Here is a 25419-nt window from a genome sequence, read left to right on the forward strand (position 1 = left end):
GCTTGTAGCGCGGCACTCTTTGTCGCGCTACGAGCTTGTAGAATCTACAAGCTCGTAGCGCGACAAAGAGCACGACAAAGATTTGCACACAAGATTTTTCAAAAATAGATCTACAATGTAGATCTATTTTTGAAAAATCTTGTGTGCAAATCTTTAAATCTTACTTTTAAAAGGCAAACATTTTTAACACAAATCATTGCTTCTGGGGGTCCCTGGCACAACATATTTTCAGGTGGGGGTCCGCGGCCACATACATATCAATTTGGGGGTCCCTGGCACGAAAACGTTTGAGAACCACTGATTTAAGAGGACTGGGACACGCACACGAACCAGTGTAGCAATGCGGCTTGGTCACTGAACAATGCATTGTGAGTTGTGTGGCTTCGTTCACAAAGCAGCACACATGGTACAGTAACTTACTATTGATGGCTAATGAGAGGACAGGAAGGCCACACTGTTACTAGACTCTACAGTATGTCTTTGTTCTTTGGCCAAGTATTCAAAAAGGTACAGTATGTCAATACGTCTTTAACCACTTAAACCTTATTATACTTTGTTGTCATGTCAAAATATACGCGTATTTCCGCTGAATGTTGTTCGTCTTTTTGTGACACGCCAAGAATCGGGACCCTAGGGCTCATGTGGTTAACCACTTAAACCATGTATGGTCGACCGGAGTCCCTCAGGGCTCTATGCTAGTGTATATTCTGTTATTGTGGGGAAAGCTTTCGCTGAAAATAGCAGATCGACAAGCTCACAACGCGCCGCAGCTGCGACGCGTTGTGAGCTTGTCAATCTGCTATTTTCTACGATGCGGGGGTTTGAGTGGTTAACGAGGCCTAAACACACGTGCATAAATACACAAATGCAAGTTTATATCAACGCTAATGAGTAACGCCATGGGGCAGACTCCAAAGCGTACAAACAAAAGCTCAGCCTGAAGTGTTAACACTAACATTTCTGTCCAGATCCAAGTAAATACAGGACCAAAGGAGATGTCCTTTGAGCCCATTATCCATCTCAGACCGACGCACACGAACACACACACACACACACACACACACACACACACACACACACACACACACACACACACACACACACACACACACACACACACACACACATCTGCAAGCTCACACAGTAAGACCTGACAATATAGACTTGAGGGAGAGTTATGCACTGTAGGGCACAGTGATCCTTCAAAGGCTAACCCTTGTATATATAGGTCCCCCCCCCCCCAAATGGGGCCAATTTAGGGGTCTCTTGGGTTAGGACAGGAGGGCGCTCCTGCACACACAAATCATCCATGGGGGAAATCGTTAAATGTGTGTGTGCGTGTGTGTGTGTGTGTGTGTGTGTGTGTGTGTGTGTGTGTGTGTGTGTGTGTGTGTGTGTGTGTGTGTGTGTGTGTGGGTGTGCGTGTGTGTGTGCGCGTGCATACGTACTTACTTTTGAGGAGACAAGGTATGCCTCCTCAAAAGTAAACCAATCACACAGCTCCTGCTATGTGCCTGTCACCAATCACACAGCTCCTGCTATGTGCCCCCCCCCCCCCCCCCCCTGGGGGGGGGGGGGGGGGGGGTCATAAGGTACTACTGACCCCATTGGGATGGAACGTGGCTGGGTGGTAAACTACAGTATATCGTGTCTGTCGGGTGGAAACCTTGTATGTCCAAAACTGTTACTTTTCAGGATTCAAATTCAAAAGAATAAAAAAAAAAAAGATTAAGAGGTTTCTGCCCCGACAGCGACGATACAGGCCTCTTCTTTTCACTGTTGGCCTTCGTATGGAACGGTGTAAAAAAAGTGGGGAGCACTAATCTAATGAAGTATGCCATGTCAGTCTCCCATGAGCAAGGGAGATGAGAGGTGGATGTTTGGTTTCCACGCTGGACACCAGGGTTTGAATCCTGGGTGTTGACCACTTAAACCCCAGCATCCGTATTGTGGGGGAAGCTTTGGCAGAAAATAGCCGATTGACAAGCTCACAACGCGTCGCAGCTTGTCGATCGGCTATTGAAAGCTTTGCACGCAATGACAGAAAACAGAAAAGACATTAGTATAGAGCTCTGAGGGACTCCGGTCATCCATATTAAGTGGTTAAAGACCACAACAGGGACGTTTTCTTTTCTTTTTTTTCCCTCCATGCACTTAATTTGCCTGAAAATATATATATTTTCAGACTATTGTTTGCGTCGTCATGAGTACGATCATACAGAACGCAAATGTTAGGCGGCAATAGCGACGTCATTTTTATTCCAAACGAGGCTGAGCCTCTGCACCGCGAATTATAGGCATCAACCGGTATGAACGAGGCATCGACTATAGAATGGTGTTGATGCAAACGATTCGTCGGCAAGTGTTCCGCATTATCCTATTTCTTCTCTCGGTCATATCCCTGGTGCGTAAAGTTCTTTACACGACTTGCGCCAAAACCACCCCTCCCCATGCCATTTGCAGCCATCCTGACTAAAGGCTAATTTATTGTAGTGTCTGAAGAAAGTAAAAGGAAAAACACTCTTTTTGGTTGAAATCAAAAGGATTTTTTTGGCGAGACACACGGCCGTACAACTAATTGTAAATTAGGGATGAGACAAACTCATGCACTCAACTGTCAACAGTTTCTCTCGCTCTCTCCCCTACCCCACACAGTGTACATGTGGCAGACACATTTCAATGCAGCCTGTATGAGTAGTCTCTCTAATGGTCCTCTCTCTCTCTCTACTAACGTACAAACCATGCACTGGGGAGGGACGGACCATAAATCTGTGCACCATTTGCAGTGGTGGAAAAAGTACTAAATTTTTTTTACTTAAGTAAAAGTATCAATACTGCAATGTAGAAATAGTCTGTTGCAAGTAAAAGTCCGGAATTCAAAATTAACTTGAGTAAAAGTACAAAAGTACTGGTATCAAAATGTACTTTAAGTACAAAAGCAAAAGTACTCATTATGTGGAATGTCCCATTTCACTGCTTTTCAAATGTATAAAATATTTTGAAAATAGCCGATCTACAAGCTCACAATGCGTCGCGATGCGACTCATTGTGAGCTTGTAGATCGAAACGTATATAGGGCTGAAGTGGGTAATGTATGTTTTGTAATAATAATCAAAATCTAAAAAGTAACTAGTAACTAAACTTTTCAAATAATTGTAGTGGAGTAAAAGCATAATATTTGCCTGAGAGATGTAGTGAAGTAGAAGTAAAAGTACAGAAAATTGGAAATACTCCAGTAAAGTCAAAATACCCCAAAATTGTACTTTATGTAGCTGAGAAGAGTGGTTGACTTGACTAAAGAACCCTGCTGTGTGGCTACTATTCTAGGGCCAAAATATAGATAGAGGATTTCGAACAGGTTGGCATTCTGAAATAGCCATTACAAGTACAGTACTTGAGTAAATGTACTTAGTTACTTTACACCACTGACCGTTTGCGAGCAGCAGCAGCAGCCCGACCAAACCAAACCAAACCCAACCCCAATCCTCACGGAACGCTGCCGCTGAACTCCAGACCGTGTGTGAATGGCAACCCCTGGTCTCTCCTCCTCTCAGCGCCACATTACTCCACATTAGCGCCAGGGGCGGTAATTGCAGTGGGGTTTTAAAAAAAAAACGCATCGACCCAGCCTCCGCATTGGAGGCCAATGAGGATGCGAGCTGAGGCCCTGCGGGATGCCAGTGGCGCTGGGGAGGTGGCACTTCATCCCGAGGAGTGTCGCTGTTTTGACAGCTGCTCGAACCCACCGCGCACTGTTTCACCCCGTTTAAAAAAGGGGGGGGGGGGGGGGAAAGGGGAGAGGAAATGAGAGAGAGAGGGATGGAAGGCGGGCGGGACGGAGGGAGGGAAGGAGGAGTGGAAAGGCTTCTATCATGTTCTAAAGCAGACATTCTTCTGGTGCCTCGCTACGCAGACAGACAGTGTGTGTGTGTGTGTGTGTGTGTGTGTGTGTGTGTGTGTGTGTGGGGGGGGCTTGCACTGAGCAAGAATGGGCAAGTCGGGGCCGTCAAATTAGCTGCTGAGGTTTTAAGTGTGGTTGGGTTACATTCAGCTGCCAACTGCTGCCTGCTCGCCCGCCCGCCCGCCCGCCCAGACAATGGCTTCCAGTGGGAGCAGAGGAAAATGGAGAGGGACTAAGCTGGTTAGATTTACTGCTACGGGAGCCAACGGTCTGTTATAGGAAATGACTGAAAATCAGCCAGATTGACTTTAGAGCGAACCGTATCGCTTCTTAACCACTTAGACCATTTGACTGTGGCAATAGTTACCTTGTGGGACAATTTGATTTGTGCCAAAGTAGACTTCCCCTTCGCTTGCCAGGTGAATTACACTCCCGGCCACTAATTCGGCCCTCCTCAAGTCTCCCGCTAACTAATAATCCAATTCGAAAATAAATATTATTCCATCCCTTATATTGTACACGAGGAAAAGACTAACACGAGGGTATTAGGACTGTCTCCAGATTGAATTTTCCATACCCCAGGCACCATAAGAAACAGAATCACCTTGATGCAATGTTGCAATATCTCAATTTAAAGTACCCAGAATTCATCCAAGGGCACTTGACTGAATACAATACAAACACCACAAATGACATAGGTTCGAGGGCCCTCTTGTCCACACACGCAAGCCCACCCCACCACACACACTCCAATGGAGCGAGCAAGTAAGAGAGTGAGCTCTGATATTTCAGCCAGGCTAGAGGCCCAGCTGGTGGGATAAGAGTCGGTCAAACAGCTGGGTGCCTGATGAACCACAGACGCAAACAGGGATATTTTGCATTTCGTCGCTGGCAGAAACCAGCTAACTCCATTTGTCAGCTTTTTTATAAATATTTTTTCATAAATCAACGCTATTGAACACCCTTTATGTCTGTGTGTTGGTTAAAAAAAAATGTAACCAATGAAAAGTATTATAAAGCGTTTCTGACAAAACCAGCTAACTCCATGAACCCTCAAACTGTCGGCCAAAGCAGCTAACTCCACCCCCTCTCCCCTGCGTGGCACACAGAGCTCAGAGCTGCTGCAGAGCGGAAGATAAACACACTTTAACGAGGCAGGGTTTTTCCCCCCGTAGTCTGTTAAAAGTAACATTGCATTGCACCTGTTTATCAAACTTAGCATTGATGCTGATGTTATGAAAACAATTAATTCTATTTCTAAAATCTATAGTGTTTTCTGAGGAGAACAATGTGACAAGAAATGAGTTCATATAGCATTTCTCTCGCTAGCTGTACTGAAACTGCAACCCTGTGAACCCCTCCTTGCAGAAGTTATTGTAATATTTAAAGTCCTGCTTATTATTGTAGGCCTATATAAGCAGTGTCATGAAGCATCAGGGCATTAATTCATGCCTTGTGATGCATTGTCAGCTGTTCTTATCAATGATGGACAAAACCTCCTAACTCTACTTGAGCTGATTGGGGTAAAGTAGTGATAATATAATGACACATGCAAATATCTGACAATATATAAATTCACATTTCCTGAAAAAATATTTTGTTATTTCATTTCAATTTTGGAGTTATCTGGTTTCTGCCCGACAACAGAGATATGGTGTATGTGTGTGTGCTGATTACACGTGTGCATACAAACATGTACGCCTTCACCCCAGGTGTCTGAACTGTGCAAGTACGTTTTTTGCTAGCGTTTTTTTCTGCGCTACCTTTCAAACTGAAAATATTGCACTTTTGACACTACGTTTCTAGGAAGGGACTCTTGCGACCGAAACGTAGAAAAAGATATTACGAATTAACCACTTAAGCCCTATTTAAAATATAGTGAAAATAGCCAATCTACAACGCATCTATTTTTACAATTCTGGAATATTTCTGACAATTTCTGAAAATGATACTTCGTAATTTGTACTTTTGGATACTGGATACGTCCAAAACTGTTGCTTAACAGGATTCAAATTCAAAAACAGCAAAAGTAGGAACTCTGCTGCTACTTTTGATGCTTTTGTGTTGTGATGCTGTAGTATGAGCAAGTGGGGCGTCAATTTACGAAAAAACACAAAAGGTTAGAATATGAAGACGAGGTTTCTGCCCGACAACAGCGATATGCATTCTCCACCACTGCCTTTTTACAACAGTTCTTGGTTGCTATAGGGAGAGGAGAAGTGACCGTGTTTTGTGTACTGCATGCTAGCGTTTTGCACACGTCTCACACGTACCACAGTTGAGCTCCTCGGCAGTGAGCGTGGCCACCGACCGGCCCTGCAGGCGGCTGGGATAGTCGCACGTGGCGGCGGCCTGGGCGTTCCCCGACTCGGCGTACTGCTTCAGCAGGTCGGCCAGCCATAGCAGCTCACAGTCACAGTTTAGAGTGTTGGAGTCCAGGCGCCTGAACGCAAAAACAAACAAAGACAAAAAGGGGGAGAAAAAAAAAAAAATCACACACGTGGGTTACAGTATATATACAGTATGTTAGAGGAAAGACAGACCGCTGCTTTAATTAGACACTCGCCCCGTCATATATCACAGCGACACAGCCCTAAGAGACACATCACAACCCACCCTGATCACAATGACATAAACACACAGGCAGTGGTGGAAAGTAACAAAGTACATTTACTCAAGTAAGTACTTTTTTTTTTTTTTTTTTTTACAATTTTAAGGTACTTTTATTTTACTGGAATATTTTCATTTTCTATACTTTTACACCACTATATCTCACAGGCAAATATTGTAATTTTACTTCACTACAATTATTTGAAAACTTTAGTCACTTTTACTTTTGGTACTTTAAGTACATTTTGATGCAATACTTTTGTACTTTTAAAAATTTTGAATACCGAACTTGTACTTGTAACAGAGTATTTCTAAATTGCAGTATCGATACTTTTACTTAAGTAAAAGATGTGAGTACTTTTTCCACCACTGCACACAGGAGCCACAGGGGCTGATCAGGGAGAGCTGCAGTGTAAATCCCTCTCTGGCAGTCTCGTCTCCGCTGTGTGGCCCAACATGGCCCTGCCTACACAGTTCAGTTCAGTCCAGGGCTTGGCAGAGTTATAATATATCTAGAGGGCGGACTGCCTATTCATTTCAATGAAAGTTGCTCACAAGCCCATGAAGCACCCGGAAGTACCTCTACTTCCTGGATTTGGCTCCAGGCAGGCGCACTAGCGTTTCAAACGGTAGACGCACACGCAGTAGCGTTTTAAAATGCGGAAGTCCTGCAATCTCAGATTTGACCACCTGGCGATGGCAACTTCACCGTTATACCGCTGTTCTGAGGGCTTGATTTTTAGCACGGATTTTTAGCAAGGAAGTATAATCCAGACTAATCGATTTAGTCGATACAAAATCTATTAGATGCATAGCAAGTGTTACCGAAGTCTTTTGTGTCGATTCGTTGATATACAAGAAGAAGAAAAAAGCGTGCTTCTCGATCATTTGATTAACTTACATGAGCAAGATTAAGTCGGTTATTTTGGTTCTAAATGTCGGTTTCGATATAGTTTCGGTAAACTGCCCAGCCCTAGTTCATACCCAAAACAAGCACTCACTCACAGGGGCCATGTTGGAGGACACTCTTCTTCCTGCTGTGGGAAATCTGTCTCTCCGGTTTAGCCTCGTCTTTTATCACTGATCCAGCTTTTAAGTCTACTACAATGTGCCTATTATCCATGACAAGCCTATGAGAATGTTTAATTAGTGTTTCAGCGCCGGCAGTTGAAGATCGCTTATTTAATACGGTACAAAAATACATTCGAAATTTTGTCATCGATAGAAACATAACTGATCTTCTAATCGATCCACTCTAAAAAGGAGATATAGTGGCGAGCTTCCAAATCTGAACAGAAGTGAAGTGTGCTGTCATGCATCTCATTGGAAGCATCCTGGCCTGGGATCTAACAGGAGCCTGGGAGCTATGTTTTTTATGGGAGTGATGGGAGATGAAAACAACGAGAACAGGCCAAAACCACTGATTGTTCTTCATCGTCTGTTGGCTGGATGAGTGGGGTTCTGAAGCGTAGCCTGCCTTGTATTAGATAGCACTGTGTCCATACTGCCAGTCTACTCAAATTTCAGCCTGTGACATGGCAAAAAAATGATCTGTTTGTTTTGTAGGATGGGGCACGGGCGGAGCTAATGGTTTTTCTCCGCAACAGAGTCCAAAAACATTATCACGGAGACGTCATCTAATCAGGAAGTAAGGACAACAATAGGCTAAAGTTCACGTGACGGTACCAAGTGTGAGAATGGTGTGGTGTTGTGCAGTTATGCAGCATTCTCACGCGGTGTAGAACCACCAGCTGTCTAGCCCCTTAATGGCTGTTAAGGCTGTTAGGAGCACCATCCTGTTTTTACTTACAGTCTCTTCATGGACTGGAGATGAGAGAAGGTCCCCAGGACAAGATGGGTGATCCTGTTGTTGTGCAAAAACCTACCGAGTCAGGACAATGGAGGAATACAGAGAGACAGAGAAAGAGAGTAAGATAATTATTTCAAAAGCATCGACTCCCCTTAACTATTTAACCCATTTAAGACCTGAGGCCGATTGTACAAATGACTACTCATGTCAAATTTGGCCACGGACCAGCATCTGAAAATTATTTGTGCCAGGGCCCCCAGAAGAGAAGATTTGTGTTAAAAACATTATTCAACATTTTTGAAACACTTAAAAAAAATAAAAAATAGCAGATGTACAAGCTCGCAGGGCTTGTATATCTGCCATTTTTGAATAGCCAACGCTAAAATCTAAAATGACATCTGTGATGCTTTCCCGGTTTTAATGGGTTAAACCCTATTCATTGGCCAGGGTCCCCAAGGGGTCTAATACCACCCCCCCCCCCCCTCCCACACACCAAATCTATGTAGAGAAAATAGATATCTACAAGCTCACAACATGTTGTAGATCGGCTTGTAGGTCGCCAAATGTTTCCCTATTTACTACATTGATTCCCAGAATAGGGATGCTAGGGTTCCTGAGGTCAAGCCAAGAAACCTTGTGAGAATTTTTGTTCCAAGTCATTCCTATACTGTAGCTACAGTATCATACCATAAATGCACAGAGACGGCAACACACACACTGGGAATGTTTATGTTTTGAGTGGTCTAAATGCTTAAATAAACTCTTTGATGTTAGATCTCCAGGCTAATAATAGTGTCCATTTATTTTCTTTCTTTCTTTACATACTTTGAGGACATGCCTCTTGACAGCATCATCATTTTGGATGAGAAATACGATTAGGTTCCCCAGACACGCTATCAACGCTCAACTTGAAAACCCCTGAAAACAATAACCCTGGACTTTATTTGATCGAAAGCAGACGTCAAGATGAAAAGTCCTGTTTACGGAAAGATTCACCCGAACGCGACGACTCGCCCCCCAAAACATCGTTCACTTTTATTAGAATTAGCCGTAAATCAAAAACAGCTGTGTGACTAGCTCTAATTTTTCTACAGTACGTCCACCGGCAAGCAGGGCTGATATCCAGACAAGCTCTTGGCAACCATCTAGACAAAGTCACTGCTTTTGTCCGTTACCATGGTGGCCGTTCCCTAACAAAAGTTATAGAGGGGTGTGCACCTGGGAATTCCTTCCCACTGAATTCCCACTGGTGTGCAGGTGTCTCCCCTTCTCCTTCCCCCCCCCTCCCTCTTGAGGGAGGTGGGGGAGCATGTGCACTGCCTGGGATTCCAGGCAATGGCCCGTAAACATAGATAATGAAACAGGAATTTAACAGGGTTCTTCGACACTCCCGACATCTGTTTAGGAGTGTGAAAAGCAGAGGTGATGGACGGTACATCTGCACCGTCAAGTTTACAGATTACAAGCATCGTGGGGTGGAAGCAGGGCTAGGAAGTAACCCATTAGAGTCTATCGGATGAGACGGATCGCCATTTCTCAGCCAGTGACCACTAGTGGTCCATGGCATAATTACAGCAATCCAAAGGGAACATTTTTAAAATGTGTCAAAAATGAGTCCATCAAATTTAGGAGAATAGGCGTAGTGTGGGAAATATTGACGGGGAGCTTGTAGATCTGCTCTACTGACTCTGGCTTAAATCTGGCTTAAACATCATTAATTTTAAATATGAATACAAAATAAAATAGAAATTACTGAAATTAATTGTTGTGGGGAGGTGGGGTGCTCCTTGAATATTATTCAAAAATATCGTCACTGTCGGGTGGAAACCTCTTATGTCCAAAACTGTACATGTTCAGGATTATTTCTAAAATAGCAAAAATAGCAGATCTACAACCTCAAAACACGTTGCAGTTTTGAGATTTTTGATACTTTTGTGAGACACCGTTATGATCAAGTAGGCCGGGGCATTCATTTACGAAAAAGAACAAAACATAAAAAGTTGAAACATGGAGATGAGAGGTTTCCGCTTGACAGCGACGATATGCAATTACTGATTAATGCTTCTGAAAACATGTTGGTTGGTCATTTGTGAGGAATTCCGTTTTGCAAATACCAATCCAATTAGCTCACTGCATGGTTTTAATGAGAGCAGCAGGTCCACTCAGGACACTGCTGTTTGATTTGCACGTAATGTGAGCTCATTCAGCTCCCCTGGTCTCTCTGACCAATTGTCCCAGTGTGATCTTTTTCAGGGCACAGCAGTCAAATTAGAGAAGCAGACAAGAATAAACTCCCCCGCCCTCATCACACTGAAAAATCTTGAGTGCCAATTTAACCACTTATAATTCAATCGTCAATGGCAGTTACAGTTTCCCTTTTCTTTTCTTTAAAGATTTTGGTTTTGACATTGTTTATATTGCATTTGCATCTTCCAACCTGTAGAATAGTGACACGCCCACTTTGGTTACCAGTTAAGGGCAAGAAAAAACAAGTATATTTTAGTTCCAGTTCCGAACCGACTTTCAGTGTAAACACTCTGAACTGGTTCAAAAAAAGAAACAGAAATGGTTCAACCCCGGTGGAATCAACTCAACTCACTGTGTTCCAAAGGGTCTTTCAAAAGTCAGTCCAACATCAAGGTAAAAACAGAAGACAAACTTAACCTCAACCCTATACAGTACTTTATTAGACTGAAAGAACGAGCCCAATCGATGGTCTTGAAGGGCGGAGCCAAACCCAGGCGCTGGATTCCAGCGCCTGGGTTTGGAGCACTCTGATCGGTTAGGAGATAACAAGGTCCTAAGACCAGCATTCCTGCAAGGTTCTCCCAGGCTTTTTTTCTTTTGAAACAAAAAAAAAGGCATGGGTTTCCGAAGCTAGTACTTTATTGACTGGGGTCGCCCAGGGATCTCTCCTTGGAAAAACGATTCCAAAAACGTCCGAGTTGAAAATATTTCAGCTAAAGCTTCATGCAGATGAAAACACCACACATGAACACGCCAGCGCAAAATAAATGCACAGCGCCACGGCGCACTGCTAGTGTTTCCAAAAAAACGCAGCCCGTTGTAGACAATTCAAAACATACGCTGTGCTCAGGAAGAAAAAAAAAACAGCTTGGTGGACATGGCCCCTAATTTGTGTGTGAAATGAAATGACATGCATCGTGGCAGAAAGGCAAAAGAGGATGAACTTACAGGCGCTCCAGTTTTGGGAGGTGAGTGAAGGATTCAGGCTCTAAGGACTCTATATTGTTGAAGTGCAGGTACCTGAAGGAGAACAGAGCATCAACACAGCACAGCAAACCTGGATTAGTTGCAGTTACATGTCGTCACTGTCAGGAAACCTTGTATGTCCTTTGCTTTTTTATAATGATTGTTTTTTCAGGAAAAATAATGAAAACAGCCGATCTACAAGATCACAACGCGTTGCATCACGACCCGTTGTGAGCTTGTAGATCGGCTATTTTCAGTAAATTTGCGCGACACTCTTGTATGATGAAGTAGGGCATTCATTTACGAAAAAGTTTAACTATGGAGATACAAGGTTTCAGCAACGATATACAGTATACAGTGTCCTAGCTCCTGTGTTTGGAATATTCACAGCTTATGGTTTGACCATGAGCGGTGAATAATAATTCATCCAGTTCTTCCCAAAGTACATTGTCCGGTGCATTTTATTTATTTATTTGTTTTTGCTGAAACAGCAGATCTCCTGAGAATGTGCACATTAAGCTGCAACTGGACGGAGGATTCTGCATGTCATGCGTTCATTCCTAGACGGGACCAGTTGACATACCGGAGCCTGAAATTCTACAGCTGAAAGGCTAACTTTTACGACTGAATCGCCCCGGCGGAGAAAAGTCTGTACACTAGTCTTGTGGAATGCAAACATGATTTATGCCCCCAAAAGCCTTTGAGCTGAGAAAACATAAATCAGACCTCTTATGGCAACAAATAAAAGGTTTAAGGGAAATGAAATTCAACTGACGGCTATAAGGTAACTGTAAGGGGTCAGTTGGGTGTGTGCTGGTTTAGACAGGGAAAGCAACTATTAGTGTAAGCACATTTTAAGCAGCATTGACACAACCGACAAAAATAAAGTTAAAGGGCATTTTTTTTTTTTTTATCTGAAACCCAAACACAATTCAGTTGAAAAAACATAATTTTGCAATATATTAGTAGTATTTGACATAATATGTTCAACGAAATATGAATTAACCTTTAAACACTTACAAACATTACTTACTTACAACACCTTTCCGCATGTCTTTAAAACAAATGCAATAACAAAGAACAGAGGGGGAAGGGCTTCCTAATTGGCCAAACAGTATGACAAAAATATAGAACAGGAAGCTATCCTTGCATGCATTTAAAACATGTAATGGCGCCATCGGGTAGCGATCAGTTCAAAAAGCAAAGCAAGGCACACAGGCAGGCTTTCAACATACAACACCAGCCAATGCGTTTCAGACTATACTAGAGTTCTTCCTCTGGCAGCATTCTATTTCTGCAGTCAAGGAGCGTCCTGTTTCTTTTTTTTTTCTTTCTTTCATTTCTTTTTCTTTTTTACAAATGGAACACAACAGAAGGCTCTTTATTTTCTAGCAAATCTCAAGCTTTGAGACAACTGTGTCATGCTTTGGGGGAGCTTGCATGTCTTTGGCTAACGGACCATCGATCCTTGTGTCCTGTAATGCATGCTCTAGCAGGGCCAGAGGGCAACCAAGGTCAACACAACACACCCCCACTCAAGAGCAATTAGTTAGCATGTAGACAGCCATGTTAAATGGCTGACAGATAGGACAAAAGGGGGGGGAATGAAGGTGTCTGTGCCAACAGTAAACTTGCTCCATATACTCCTCTTGGTTCCCATCCAGGACGAATGAGAGTCCCAGATCAGTAATTTCATTGTAAACGAACGCACACGTCCCAAACATTGATCTTCCGAGTATCAGATAGCAACGAGATGAAATGGAACAAATCCAATTTCCAAAGTGTTCTGAAGTGGGTCAGGAATCTTAAACTTTCTCCACGCATTCATCTTTCCGATTTTATATTTATCCACAAGTCGCGCTGTGTTATCTTTAAATGCTGAACAGCTAACCAACCAGTTGGTCGGGTAAAGCGGTTGAAAGGCGGGGGAGGCAAGGGGTTATTTATACATGCATACTGTATTATAAATCTTAGATACAATGTCAATCCTGTTATTCCCCCACAAAAAAACGAAACAAATGTGACCTGCAGGTTTGGCAGCTGGAGCCCAGTGAAGATATTGGGGGAACATTAAAGTGAATGCAAGCTGGGCTCAGAACTTGTCACCCACATATAAAACCCTTCATTACTGTAGCAAAAACTCAAAACAGCTGCAAGGCATGGAGCCTGGAGTTGGAATTGGTTTTCGCTCGGTGAATTAGCCATTTGTTCTCCGTTGATGCGGTTGCAGCGAGGCACAATACGTCGCAATGTCGCCCCAAGGTTAAGCGAGTTTAATTTGCGGAGGAGCTGCACGTAAACCATATTCGTTGGCAACCGCACGTTGGCTTATGGAGCCACATCTTTGACCGAATCAATGAGCTACTGTCTGTGGCTACGGCTACTTCTGATCCACGATCATTACAGGAAACCCTGGATGTCTTGTAAGGATCAGTGTCCAGTTATCATTCTGTAGATACAATTCATGTACAATACAAATCACAGATTTACAACAGTATATTCAGACATAAAATAGCTAAGGTGATTTTATTTTCAGTTATGTTATGATATTCTATACATTTAAGTCAATACAAACGCTACGTGGAACATTGCTGTACAGGTAAAAGAGAATACGCTTCTATTATTACTGCATCTCATCCTCAGGTCTCTACCGTATAGGTGCATACCAGAAATAGACAACAATTACGTTTTGATTACACAAAAAAACGATATAAAAGAAATGCATGGAAGGACTTGGTTCAATAAAGACAACACCGGCACACAGCATATAGGCTTTGCTCAGTACAAGCTCTCACAAGCTAAAAAGGAGGTCAAGCAGGCAAGGCGAATGGCGGCCTCTTCACAACAGCAGAAGCGACGCAGTGCGAAATCAAAGCTTGGCAGTGAAAGAAGCAAGGGGCTGCACTTCCAACTTTAGCACAGGAGAAAAGCCCAGGGCTTACAGTTTGGACTATCTCACAGGTGGGGGGGGGGGGGCTAGAGGTCATCGCATGCCGCAACTTCCAAAACAAGGTGGGGGGGGGGGGAAGTGCACATCTGTCGCTGTGGCGACTAGACATGCGACTCATGCAAAAGGGGGGAGGGGGGGGGGGCAGGTCAAGGCCGGTCAGCGCGGCATAACAAGGGTGGGTGAACACACGGCATGCATGGGTGGCGGCGGGAAGGGGGGGGGGGGTAGTTTGACGCACGGGCGGGGTAGTAGGGGGGGTAGCACTGGAGTCGAACATGATACCGGCTGTAAGGCCCACAAAGACACGTCACTGAGCATAATCGTCACTGTCGGGTGGAAACCTTGTATGTCCAAAAACTGTTCACTTTTCAGGGAATGGAAAACATTACTTGTCGTCTTCTCCATTGGATCCAATGTAGTTATTATTTAGTCAAAAACTCGTGTTAAGAATCTTTTTTGGTAACATTTTCACAACACGTAGGAAAAATAGCCGATCTACAAGCTCACAACGCTTTGCGATGTGGCGCGTTGTGAGCTTGTAGATCGGCTATTTTTGAAATGAACGGTTTTGGGCACATGAGGTTTCCACCCGACAGAGATGTTATGACAAATACGGCATTCATAAGCGTTCACGAAGTAGCTTATAAGTCACTTATGACTATTGCAGACGTTACCAGGCATCATGGATCCTTTACATTAAGTCCTTCAAGTGACGGACAGACGGACGGGGGGGTTTGGAGAATCTCACAGACAGATAAGACGATACGGTACGTAGGAGGAAGAGGAGGAGGGTGTGGGGGGCGAGGGGAGGAGGAAGAGGAGATCGAGGAGGTTGGTCACTTACAGTTGCTCAAGAGAGACAAGTCCCTTAAATGCTTGTCTGTCAATTGATTGGATTTCATTCTTGTACAAATAGCTGAAAGGAGAGATAATCAGTAACATTAGTAACACACACCCAGATATATAGGCTACACACACACACACACACACACACACACACACACACACAATCATCTTTATTCTCGCTGTTTACAGGGAGGAATCAAAATATGGCAAGATTCAATGAGTGAGATTTCACAGCTGGCTTTTCAGAATATGCATAATGTGCTATACAGTAAGTTAGACATGTACGGTAGTTACACAATGCTGAGATTTCAAAATAAATCCATGTGTCACTATAGGCATTGTTACGTGTGTGTGTATGGGAGTCAAAGTATCTGGTACAGTTTAATAAAACATCACTGGGGGTCCCCGGACCCCACTGCCGTAATGAATCCCAGTACTCTGTTTCTTCTTACTCCTCAATCTTTCGTCATTGCCAATTCGCTCCATGTGTGTACTGTGGTCCCTGTTAATGCTAATGCTAACCCCCACCGTTAGCCTGGGGAGGGTATAGGCAACCACATGTCTCCTCCAATACACATGGAGTCTACCAGCTGCTTCTTTTCACCTGACAGTGAGGTGTAATCCATCAGCCAAAACCACAAACACAGCAAAATCGAGAGTGAAAAGGGCAATCTTTGAGACATGGAAGATGGATCAGCTCAGTTCTGAAAGCTGTGATTATATTAGTTATATTCTGGAAGAGTCATATACTTTAAACAGAATTGCACAGAGTGAGCATTATTATTTCAATGCTTAATCTAATTAAACCGTTTGTGATGTCTGGGCGACTTCATCACATGCTCTGCATTGTCTTTTTATAACCTTAGGAAAGAAGTATAAGTAGCCTAAGTAGGCCTTGCCGAGCCATGTGGACCATAGGGCAGAAGCCTATCTCCTGTTTCTGTAGTGTGAGGCGGCTTGATGTACTGTACAAGTACACCCCCTGGACATGACGCTAGTTTGTCACAGAGACTTACCCCCCAATCCAACCCTTGATTCTAAGTGCCAAGCTGGGAGGCACCGGGTCCCATTTTTATAGTCCTTGGTATGACCCGGCCGGGGGATCGAACCCCAACCTCCCAATCTCAGGGCGGACACTCTAAACACAAGGCCACTGAGCTGGTCAGGTTAGGAAAGATGTGCCCTCATTAAAGGTGAAAATACTAATGACGATATAAATCTAATCCAATTGCCCCTTGATAATAGCCAATGTATGACATAGATGGAGAGTGTGGTCAACTTTACCCCCTTTTTTAAGTCAGTTTATGATAGCATAAAACAGCACCAAACACCAGATTCACACATGTAGAGCGGGCTAGTAGCCGAGTCCTACATAGTGTAAACAGTGCATTGCTATTAAGTCCATAACAACTACGACCTTGTAAGTTATCACAACCAATTAGGACAGGAATAACCGGTAAACTGACTCGACTCTCACTCCAGTTAACGTTTGACATCACTGCAGAGAATCACGCTGAAAACTGGAATGATTATTTAGACAACGTTTAGAATAACAGGAGGGAACTGAAAGGTACATAGGCCTCACATACGTAGTTCAGAGAAACAAAAGCAGTCACTCACACTTCAAAACATATTCACATATGGCAGTTAATATGGTCCGTGTGTCAACAACAAAAGAAAAGTCAGCTCATGAGTTGGACAAACAGCATAAAAAAAAACATGTCGCCACAAAAGAGAAAACTAAAAAGAATCATGAAAAGACATGACAGAGCATATTTTCTTCGCTTCAGGGCTCTCAGCTTTTCTCAATGACTTCCACATTTGAACATGCAACCGACTGAAGTAACATGAAGGGTGATTTATATTCGCTGATTTATATTAGCTCTTTCTCTGCGTGCCGGTGTCACGCAGAGAAAACAGCCGATCTACAAGCATGTCGATCTGCTATTTTCCGTGCGCGACACGGCGCGCAGCCATATAGGAACCAGGCATGACATGAGGCCTGTGTTGAATCGTGGAGGTATTTCAGTACATTGAAAGACAAACACCATTGACTCGTGCGTGTTTTCCCTCCCTCATACACGATGGTGAAACGTGACACTAGAAAAGCAATGGGCTTATGGCCATCTGTCCTTTCATCTCTCAACTCCCCCCTGTTTTCTTTTCACCGTCCCGCTCTTTATCGTCTTGATGAGCGATACGGATCTCCCCTCGGCAGATGTGACGCAAAGGATGGAAAGATAAACACTACATACTCCCATTTTTTTCCCCATTCCTTCATTTTAAGTTTATCAGCGCATGCTATTGCATTGGCCAACTCATAATATGCATCTGTCGAGTGTTATCAACTTGCGTGCCAGAGAGAGGATGAATGGTGGCTAAAAATGCTTTCAGTCATACTTAACTTGATAGAAAAGTCAAGCTGAAAGCCGTGTTAAAGACACAGAAATCCGTGGACAATTTATTGAATCTATAGAAGCATCTAAATGCATGCATTTTTCACACAAGACTAAACGTATTTTGTTTGCCCTACAGCTTTTTCTATAACTCCAAACAGGGCAAAAGTGCACCAAAAGTGGTCTAAAGAAATCATTCAAAAGCAACCACCAATTTTATGATGAATGCTATTAGATAGCATGTTGTTTGGACAGATGCTAGATTCATTGATTACCTGGTATCCTAGTTTCTTTGAGGCACTCTGCTTGTGTGACTATTTACCTTGTTGTAGTTGACTAGGATTCATGCTTACTCTGCTTACTCTCGCAATTGAAAGCGTCCGCTAAATGCCTAAATTGTAATTGTAAATCGTATTGAAAAAAAACACGGAGGATAAAAGAGGGGTAGAGTAGAGAGATGGCTGTTCTGACACTGTGCATACTGTAGGTGACTGACTGAATGCTTGGCTTCATTTTAGGGAACTGGATTACAGGAGCCTAAGGACCGGCAGCCGTGTGTGCGTGTGCGTGTGTGTGTGTGTGTGTGTGTGTGTGTGTGTGTGTATGATTGTGCACGTGTGTGCGAGAGCCTGTACTGTATGTGTGTTTACATGCATGTTCATGGGAGTCTGCGTGGGAAACCGGATTCGGAAGCTGTGGGGTTGAACCTCTAGGGGATAGCAACGGAGGGGCTTTGCTTCTATAACCTAAAAACCTTCTGCGGCTTCCTACTCGGCAAATACAGCCCAGCGAGAACTTAACTGACCCACCACTAACCAGAAATGATATGCTGTCAAAACCACAAGAGAGGAAAGAACTCTTCTTCCTTAATGTCTGCTGCTGCATTCTTGAACGGCACCCAGAAGAATACTCCCCGACTGACCTTCATTACCTAATTCAATTATGAGAAAGAGGGTCTGTGCTTGGCTGAAACTCAATACAGCATCCATAACAACATTAAAAAACAATGACTAGCGCAAATTAGGGAAAGGCAGAACTGTAAAAAAAAAAAGTATTTAAGGTTGACCTACTTTGATAACAGCATCTAATAAAGAACCTCAGTGTTCCTTGAATAAAAACCACGCCGCACGCCTAATCACTATTAGCCACAGTACATTATGCAAAAACCTATTGAAAACAGACCAGATTCGGGAGGGTTCGGGGGGATTTGAAACTCAAGGCTAGCTCGAAAGTCTTTGACCGCTTTCTGACCTTTTTATTGGGGAGGGGGGGGGGGGGGGGGTTCTAAAAGACTTCCGCACGGCCACCTTCAGAGGACATGAAAGAACTTTGGAGGGTGGGCAACAGGTCAGGTACTACGGGGGGATACCATCCACCAAGGGAGGGGAGAAGTTGGGTGTGTGTGAGAAGTGGTTGTGGTGGTGTTGTTGTTGATGGCGGTGCTGGCGGTAAGGGGAGGTGTGTGTGTGTGTGTGTGTGTGTGTGTGTGTGTGTGTGTGTGTGTGTGTGTGTGTGTGTGTGTGTGTGTGTGTGTGTGTGTGTGTGTGTGTGTGTGTGAGTGTGTGTGGGGAGGGGGGGGGTCTTGCACTAATCACAAGGGCTGGGCAGTGTTGCTGGCCTCAGATTAACTCTGCTTTTAAGGGAGAGGTGGCCCTATAATCAAAACTCACCCACGCTTCAATTAGAGCACGTGGAGAGGGGACATTGTGCGGGAACAAAATGTGAACAAAGCGTGTGCACGCCTGCGTGTGTGTGTGTGTGTGTGTGTGTGTGTGTGTGTGTGTGTGTGTTGCGAGAGAGAGTCTGAAAACGGATATAAGCCGACCCACATCCTTGCCACTCTCCCCTCTCATGGCGAGCTGATAGACCAGTCCCGTAATTGACAAGTTGGTGTCAGAAGTAACGACGCGATGCAACGTTAGGCCATGTGTGTTCTACGTGCGAGACAAGAGGAACTAAGTTAATTTTGCACATTTTCGACAGCGTCAGACATCAAGACAGGTCGAATGTATAGCAGTATTATCGCTGCTCCATCAGACAAGAGTCATGAAAGAATTTTCCCCTTTGATGTCTGACTCCTCACCCCCCCCCCCCCCCCCCCTCGATACAGACAAAACAATAAACAGTCAATTAAAAAAATGCTAAAAAGAAGAAGAAACAGTGGAAACTGAGACCTGAGAGGACCTAATAAATTCCCTGACCTCGGGGGGTGGGGGGAGAGGTTAATTCATGGAGTACGGGGGCGCCGGGGGGGAGGGGGAGGAAATCAGACCACGGAGGTGGATGGGAGACACTGCTGAGTAGACGTTTTAAAGATTCTTACCATAGGTGAATGTAAACACAGACAGCGCTCTCACCACAACTGAGGCCGGCGGGATCTGTAATGGGGAATGACTAACAAAGCGAGGAAACTACCAGGGCCACAGACAGAACACCTCAGGCTACACACACACACACACACACACACATCTGTTCCCCCATCCCGCCTCCAGATCCACACATCCCAGACAGATAAGTACAGAGGATCAGACAAAAGAGTGTCTTTTCATCGATGCTCCGTTTTTTTTTCCCCCCTGAACTGCGCCGATAATGCTTTGGTCTGCCTGAACCACTCCCCCCCTTCTGGGGGTCCCTGGAACAACATATTTTGAGATGGGGGTCCGCGGCCAAATACATATCATTTTGGGGGTCCTTGATATGGAAAAGTTGGAGCACCATTTAGAAAACACTTTTAGATTATGTATTTGGTCGCGGACCCCCCATCTCAAAATGTTTTGTTCCAGGGACCCCCCAGAATCAAAGATTTGAGTTACAAATGTTATATCTAAAATATATATATTCAAAGATTTGCCCAAATTTTCAAGATTTTTCAAAAATAGCAGATCTACAAGCTCATAGTGCGGCACTCGGTGCCGCGCTATGAGCTTGTAGATCTGCTATTTTTGAATAGCCAAAGAAATCTAATGACAAGGTCCAGTGTGAGTGTCACTCTGGCCGTCGGTTAGAGTGACTTTTGTGTCACAGAGGAAGGGAACGCGCCGACACGCTCGCTCTCTGGCTGTCGGCTAGAGAGAGAGCGTGCCAAGTGCATTCGTTCCTCCGAGACGCAAGTTTGAGAAATGTTGGGCCAAGCTTTATCTCCTGTCTCACGAAAAGGCAAAGAGGGTGAACCACTTCAACAGTGACCTTCTGCCTACCGAGTCTGTCGAGATTCAGAGATGACGCCGCGTTGTCTAAATATTCCACCCCTTGACCTTCTGAGAGATAAAAAAAAAACCCAACAAAATGCCTCAAGAGACCAACTTACAGATATTTGAGGTTCTCCAGGTCTTCAAATGCTCCCCTGGGAATCCTTCGTATATGATTGTTGTTGAGGAGACTGTCGAGTAAAAAACAAAGTACAGGGATTAGTAGGCGATTCCAAGACGTATTACAAGTGGTATCACGTCTATTCATGGCTAATCCTGAGTGGTGCATGATTCTATTATACCACATCATGACACAATGCAGTACAAGGAAAAGTACCCTTGAAGCTGTCAAAACTCATCTCTCAACTCTGAAAAATGAGCAGCTAGGGGCATCTAGCTCAGTTCCAATATGTTATTACAATTTGTTCTGAAATTTGAAATAACCACAGCTAAGGAACTGACTTTAAATGCAATTTGAGATGGCCTTCCTGGCCTGTCACCGTTAACAGTGTACAGTCTGTCTTGGTAACCATTCGGTGGTTTTCTCCCGTCAATGTGGTTTAAGCGGGACAAGAAGAACCGAGAAAATACTCAAATCATGTCAACAACGTTTGGCTTATTTCGGATCTAAGACATTTGAAAGCGTGAGCAGTCATGTCACTGGCTAAACTGAGACAAACGGGCCTTGGGTTCTGTGCAGCACCAGACTTGTATTTCTGTCTTCAAGACATTGGTATTGGACATGTCTTCGTGGGTCAGAGCCCACTATAGGCTTCAGGAGGTGTTCTCTCATTCAGTCTGTTGGACCGAGGGGAGTTTTACAAGGTTACAAGGCCCTCTACAATAAGCTGACCGTCCGATAGGAAAAGCTGATTTTTACTCCTGTCCTGAGGGGCTTCTTCACTCCAATACTTTCTTGTCTTGAACATGTTCATACAGTATATATAAGCCATTCAAATCCGATGCTTTGTTGAGAAGCCACGTTTTTGCCAAATATCAGAATAGGAACGCTAGGGTTCATGTGTGTGAAGTGCCTACTCTGCATCTATGACAGGAGCAGTGTTGCCAGATTATGTGAGAGAAACAAGCAACCAGGTCTAGGAAAACCAGCCCAAAAGAAGCGACTATGCGGGCCACATGAGCACTTTAACATATACATCAGCTATTTGAAAATAGCAGATCTACAAGCTCACAACGCGTCGCGATGCAACCCGTTGTGAGCTTGTAGATCGGCTATTTTCAAATAAAATATTGCGGGGGAATTATAATGAGCAGATCTGGCAACCCTGGACAGGAGCTGCATTCAGGGGTGCACATGTTCTCAGTCATGCAAAGATCGTCTACCTTACTCTACATGTATGGCAAAAAATGCATGCTTCAAATATTTGGACAAGTTGTACGTATGCATGATTATCTCGTTGCCTAAGTGTCAGTGGTGGTCTCTAGGGCGGAACCCAATGTGAAGAGGTAACCAAACTGAGATTTCTGTCCAGATCGAGTGCCAATTACTCCACAGGAACATTTATTTTTGCTTTATTAGCTTAGCGATGCCCTGTCTGGTAACCCTGACATATGGCTCAGTGAGTGAAGTGGAAAAATAAATTCCTCGCAGATTATGAGCTGACCTACATGTGTGAAACCACAGCAGGAACAGAGCGCTAGAATGTGCCTGTGTGTGTGTGCACTGCACTGCAAACGGCACTTTGGAGCAATGGCAATCGATCCCTACTCTAGCTCAGTGGTTCTCAACCTTTTCAGGCTGTGACCCCCCGAAATAACCATATTTGAACTGGGGACCCCCCAAAATAATCATATTTGAACTGGGGAGTGGGGACCCGCCAAAATAACCATATTTGAACTGGGGTACCCCCCACCCTGACAAGCACTATTTTCACAATTCTTGCCTCTTTCTTATATTATTTGACCATTTGGCCAATGTTTGACCAGTTTTTATAGTAGTTTGTTGATTACTTTCGATGCAGTAATGGGTCTTTTTTCATTTAATTTCTTTGGTCTTAAAAGTCCTTAAATTGTCACTTAACGGTCATCAGGGGACCACCCCAAAATCATGTGGGGGGTCCCGACCTAAAAAAGGGGTGAGAACCACTGTTCCAGCTTGTGATTTCAAGGCAATGTGATCAGCCCTTTCAGAATGGGGTCTCGCTGTAGCTTTGAACATTCAACATTATGTATGACAGGTTTTCCGGGCCCAGAATGATTGGTGTTTTACAGCAGGATGCAAGTACGTAAACTCAGGAAAAAGCATAGAGGCACCAGGTCTACTACAGGGCCTGAGCCGGGAAAAAAAGCAGACTTACAGTGTGTTGAGGTTTTTTAGTCGTCTGAAGGAACCAGGTTGTAAATCCTTGATTTTGTTGAACCTCAGGTCTCTGTGGGGAAGAAGAGAAAATGAACAGTTTCAAAGAATGAACAGTTTTAAAGAGTTATTGTTTCATTTAATCCATTAAGACCGGAAACGCATCTGTGTCATTTTAAGATTTCTTTGGCAATCGTAGCGAATTTGTGCAAATCTTTGAAAAAATGTATGTGCTTCTGGGGGTCCCTGGAACAACATATTTTGAGATGGGGGTCCGAGCCCGCGGTCAAATACATATCATTTTGTGGGTCCTTAATATGGAAAAGTTGGAGCACCATTTAGAAAACACTTTTAGATATGTATTTGGCCGCAGACCCCCATCTCAAAATGTTTTGTTCCAGGGACCCCCCAGAAGCAAAGATTTGAGTTACAAATGTTCACTTTGAAAATATATATATTCAAAGATTTGCACACATTTTCAAGATTTAAAAAAAATAGCAGATCTACAAGCTCATACGAGCTTGTATATCTGCTGTTTTTGAATAGCCAAAGAAATCTAAAATGACACAGATGCGTTCCCGGATTGAATGGGTTAATGGTTTAAATCGTCCCTTTCAACAAAACGTGTCATGTGTGGTGGCCTAGATCAAGGTAGTTTTCCCTAATTGGTATAATAAGGGCTATAAATGCTAAACGGTGCATTCATATACTGTAGCACCTTTATCCAAAGCACGTTACAACGTGCACTGCGTTCACCCGTTCACACACACCGTCACTGCGGAGGAAACCGTGCAAGGCACCAACCTGCTCAACGGGAGCAGTCAGGGCTTCCGTGTCTTGCTCAAGGACACGTCGACACTACCGCAGGGGGATCCCGGGAATAAACCCAGCAGCCTCTCCACCTAACCCCAAACCACTGCCGACACTACACCAAATCTTTTGTGGGAACTTTAGTCCGCAGCACAGCCATCATCATACGGTAATAATCAGGAGAGATAATTGCACACATTACTCATCTAGCAAGAATGCTATTTATCAAGCTTTAATCATGGAGGTACATTTATGTAATAATTACCCTTAAGATAACAATTAAGCCATTAAGACCGGAGGTGCTGATTCTACAAATCTCTTCTAAATCCTAACAGTTTTCTGAAAAACTTATGTTGCTGTAATATCAGTGGTGCTCAAACTTTGTCATGTCAAGGACCCCCGAAATTATATGCGTTTGGCCTCGGACCACCATCTAAAAATATTTTGTTCCAAGGACCCTACACGGAAGCAAAGATTTGAGTAAACAAAAATCCCTTTGAAAATATGTATATTCATAGATTTGCACACATTTTCTAAAATTGCAGATCTACAAGCTCATAGCGCGGCACTCTGCTATAAGCTTGTATATCTGCTATTTTTGAAATTTTAGAATGACACATGATGCGTTCCCGGATTGAATGGGTTAAGATAACAATTAAGAGGCTCTTTGCGTCCATCAGCGGGTTTTAGCACACTCTGCCTGGACCGCCTTACAGAGAGATCCTGCGTAATGACATACAACATGACTTGACACTAATCATTCTCAGTCAAACAGCAAATGACTTAGCATGTCATGATAGGCTTGTGAGACTTAGGTGACGAGCCGACGAGCTTTGTCTGGACTAATACAGCGATAAGCCCTGGCAAGGTTAAATCATTCTTAACTCTTTAAGACCGGGAACGCATCTGTGCCGTTCTATGAGCTTGTAAATCTGCTATTTTTTAAAAATGATGAAAAGTTGTGCAAATATTAGAATTTTTACTTTTTTTTGCTGGACATTTGTAACTCAAATCTTTGCTTCTGGGGGTTCCTGGAACTAAATATTTTACAAATGTTTGCTTTAAAAAATATATAATCCGAGATTTTGCCATGAATTTTCACGGATTTTCAAAAATAGCATATCTACAAGCTTGTATATCTGCTTTTTTTAATAGGCAAAGAAATCCAAAAATGACACACAGATGCGTTCCCGGTCTTAATGGGTTAACCCCATGAGGCATTAACCACACAGAAACACGCTATCCTGAGATGTTAAAATATGGGAGCGTTTCCGAAAGACGAAGATGTGCTTCGGGGACTCGGCCACTTGAACCGTAGCGTCCCAAATCTGGGGCGGGGGGGGGGGGCATTCGCTGAAAAAACCCTGAAGATTTACAA

At 43.7% G+C, this 25419-nt stretch overlaps 1 protein-coding gene across 3 annotated transcripts in view; it reads right to left on the reverse strand.

Moving 5' to 3' along the window:
• Nucleotides 1-25419, reverse strand: part of pxdn (peroxidasin) — a 96849-nt gene that overhangs the window by 45843 nt on the left and 25587 nt on the right. For all 3 annotated transcript variants that reach the window (XR_014599861.1, XM_084045303.1, XM_084045304.1), the window contains exons 2-7: nucleotides 23233-23304; nucleotides 21034-21105; nucleotides 15329-15400; nucleotides 11517-11588; nucleotides 8322-8393; nucleotides 6175-6344 (exon numbers count right to left, since the gene is read on the reverse strand). Coding sequence is in view for 2 of the 3 variants with exons in the window: in XM_084045303.1 (XP_083901429.1) it covers nucleotides 6175-6344; nucleotides 8322-8393; nucleotides 11517-11588; nucleotides 15329-15400; nucleotides 21034-21105; nucleotides 23233-23304 (530 nt within the window). In the remaining variant the exon portion in view is untranslated. The remainder of the gene's footprint in view (nucleotides 1-6174; nucleotides 6345-8321; nucleotides 8394-11516; nucleotides 11589-15328; nucleotides 15401-21033; nucleotides 21106-23232; nucleotides 23305-25419) is intronic.

This window comes from Gymnoscopelus microlampas, assembly GCF_963454915.1.
Source record: "Gymnoscopelus microlampas genome assembly, chromosome: 20".
Classification (NCBI taxonomy): Eukaryota; Metazoa; Chordata; class Actinopteri; order Myctophiformes; family Myctophidae; genus Gymnoscopelus; species Gymnoscopelus microlampas.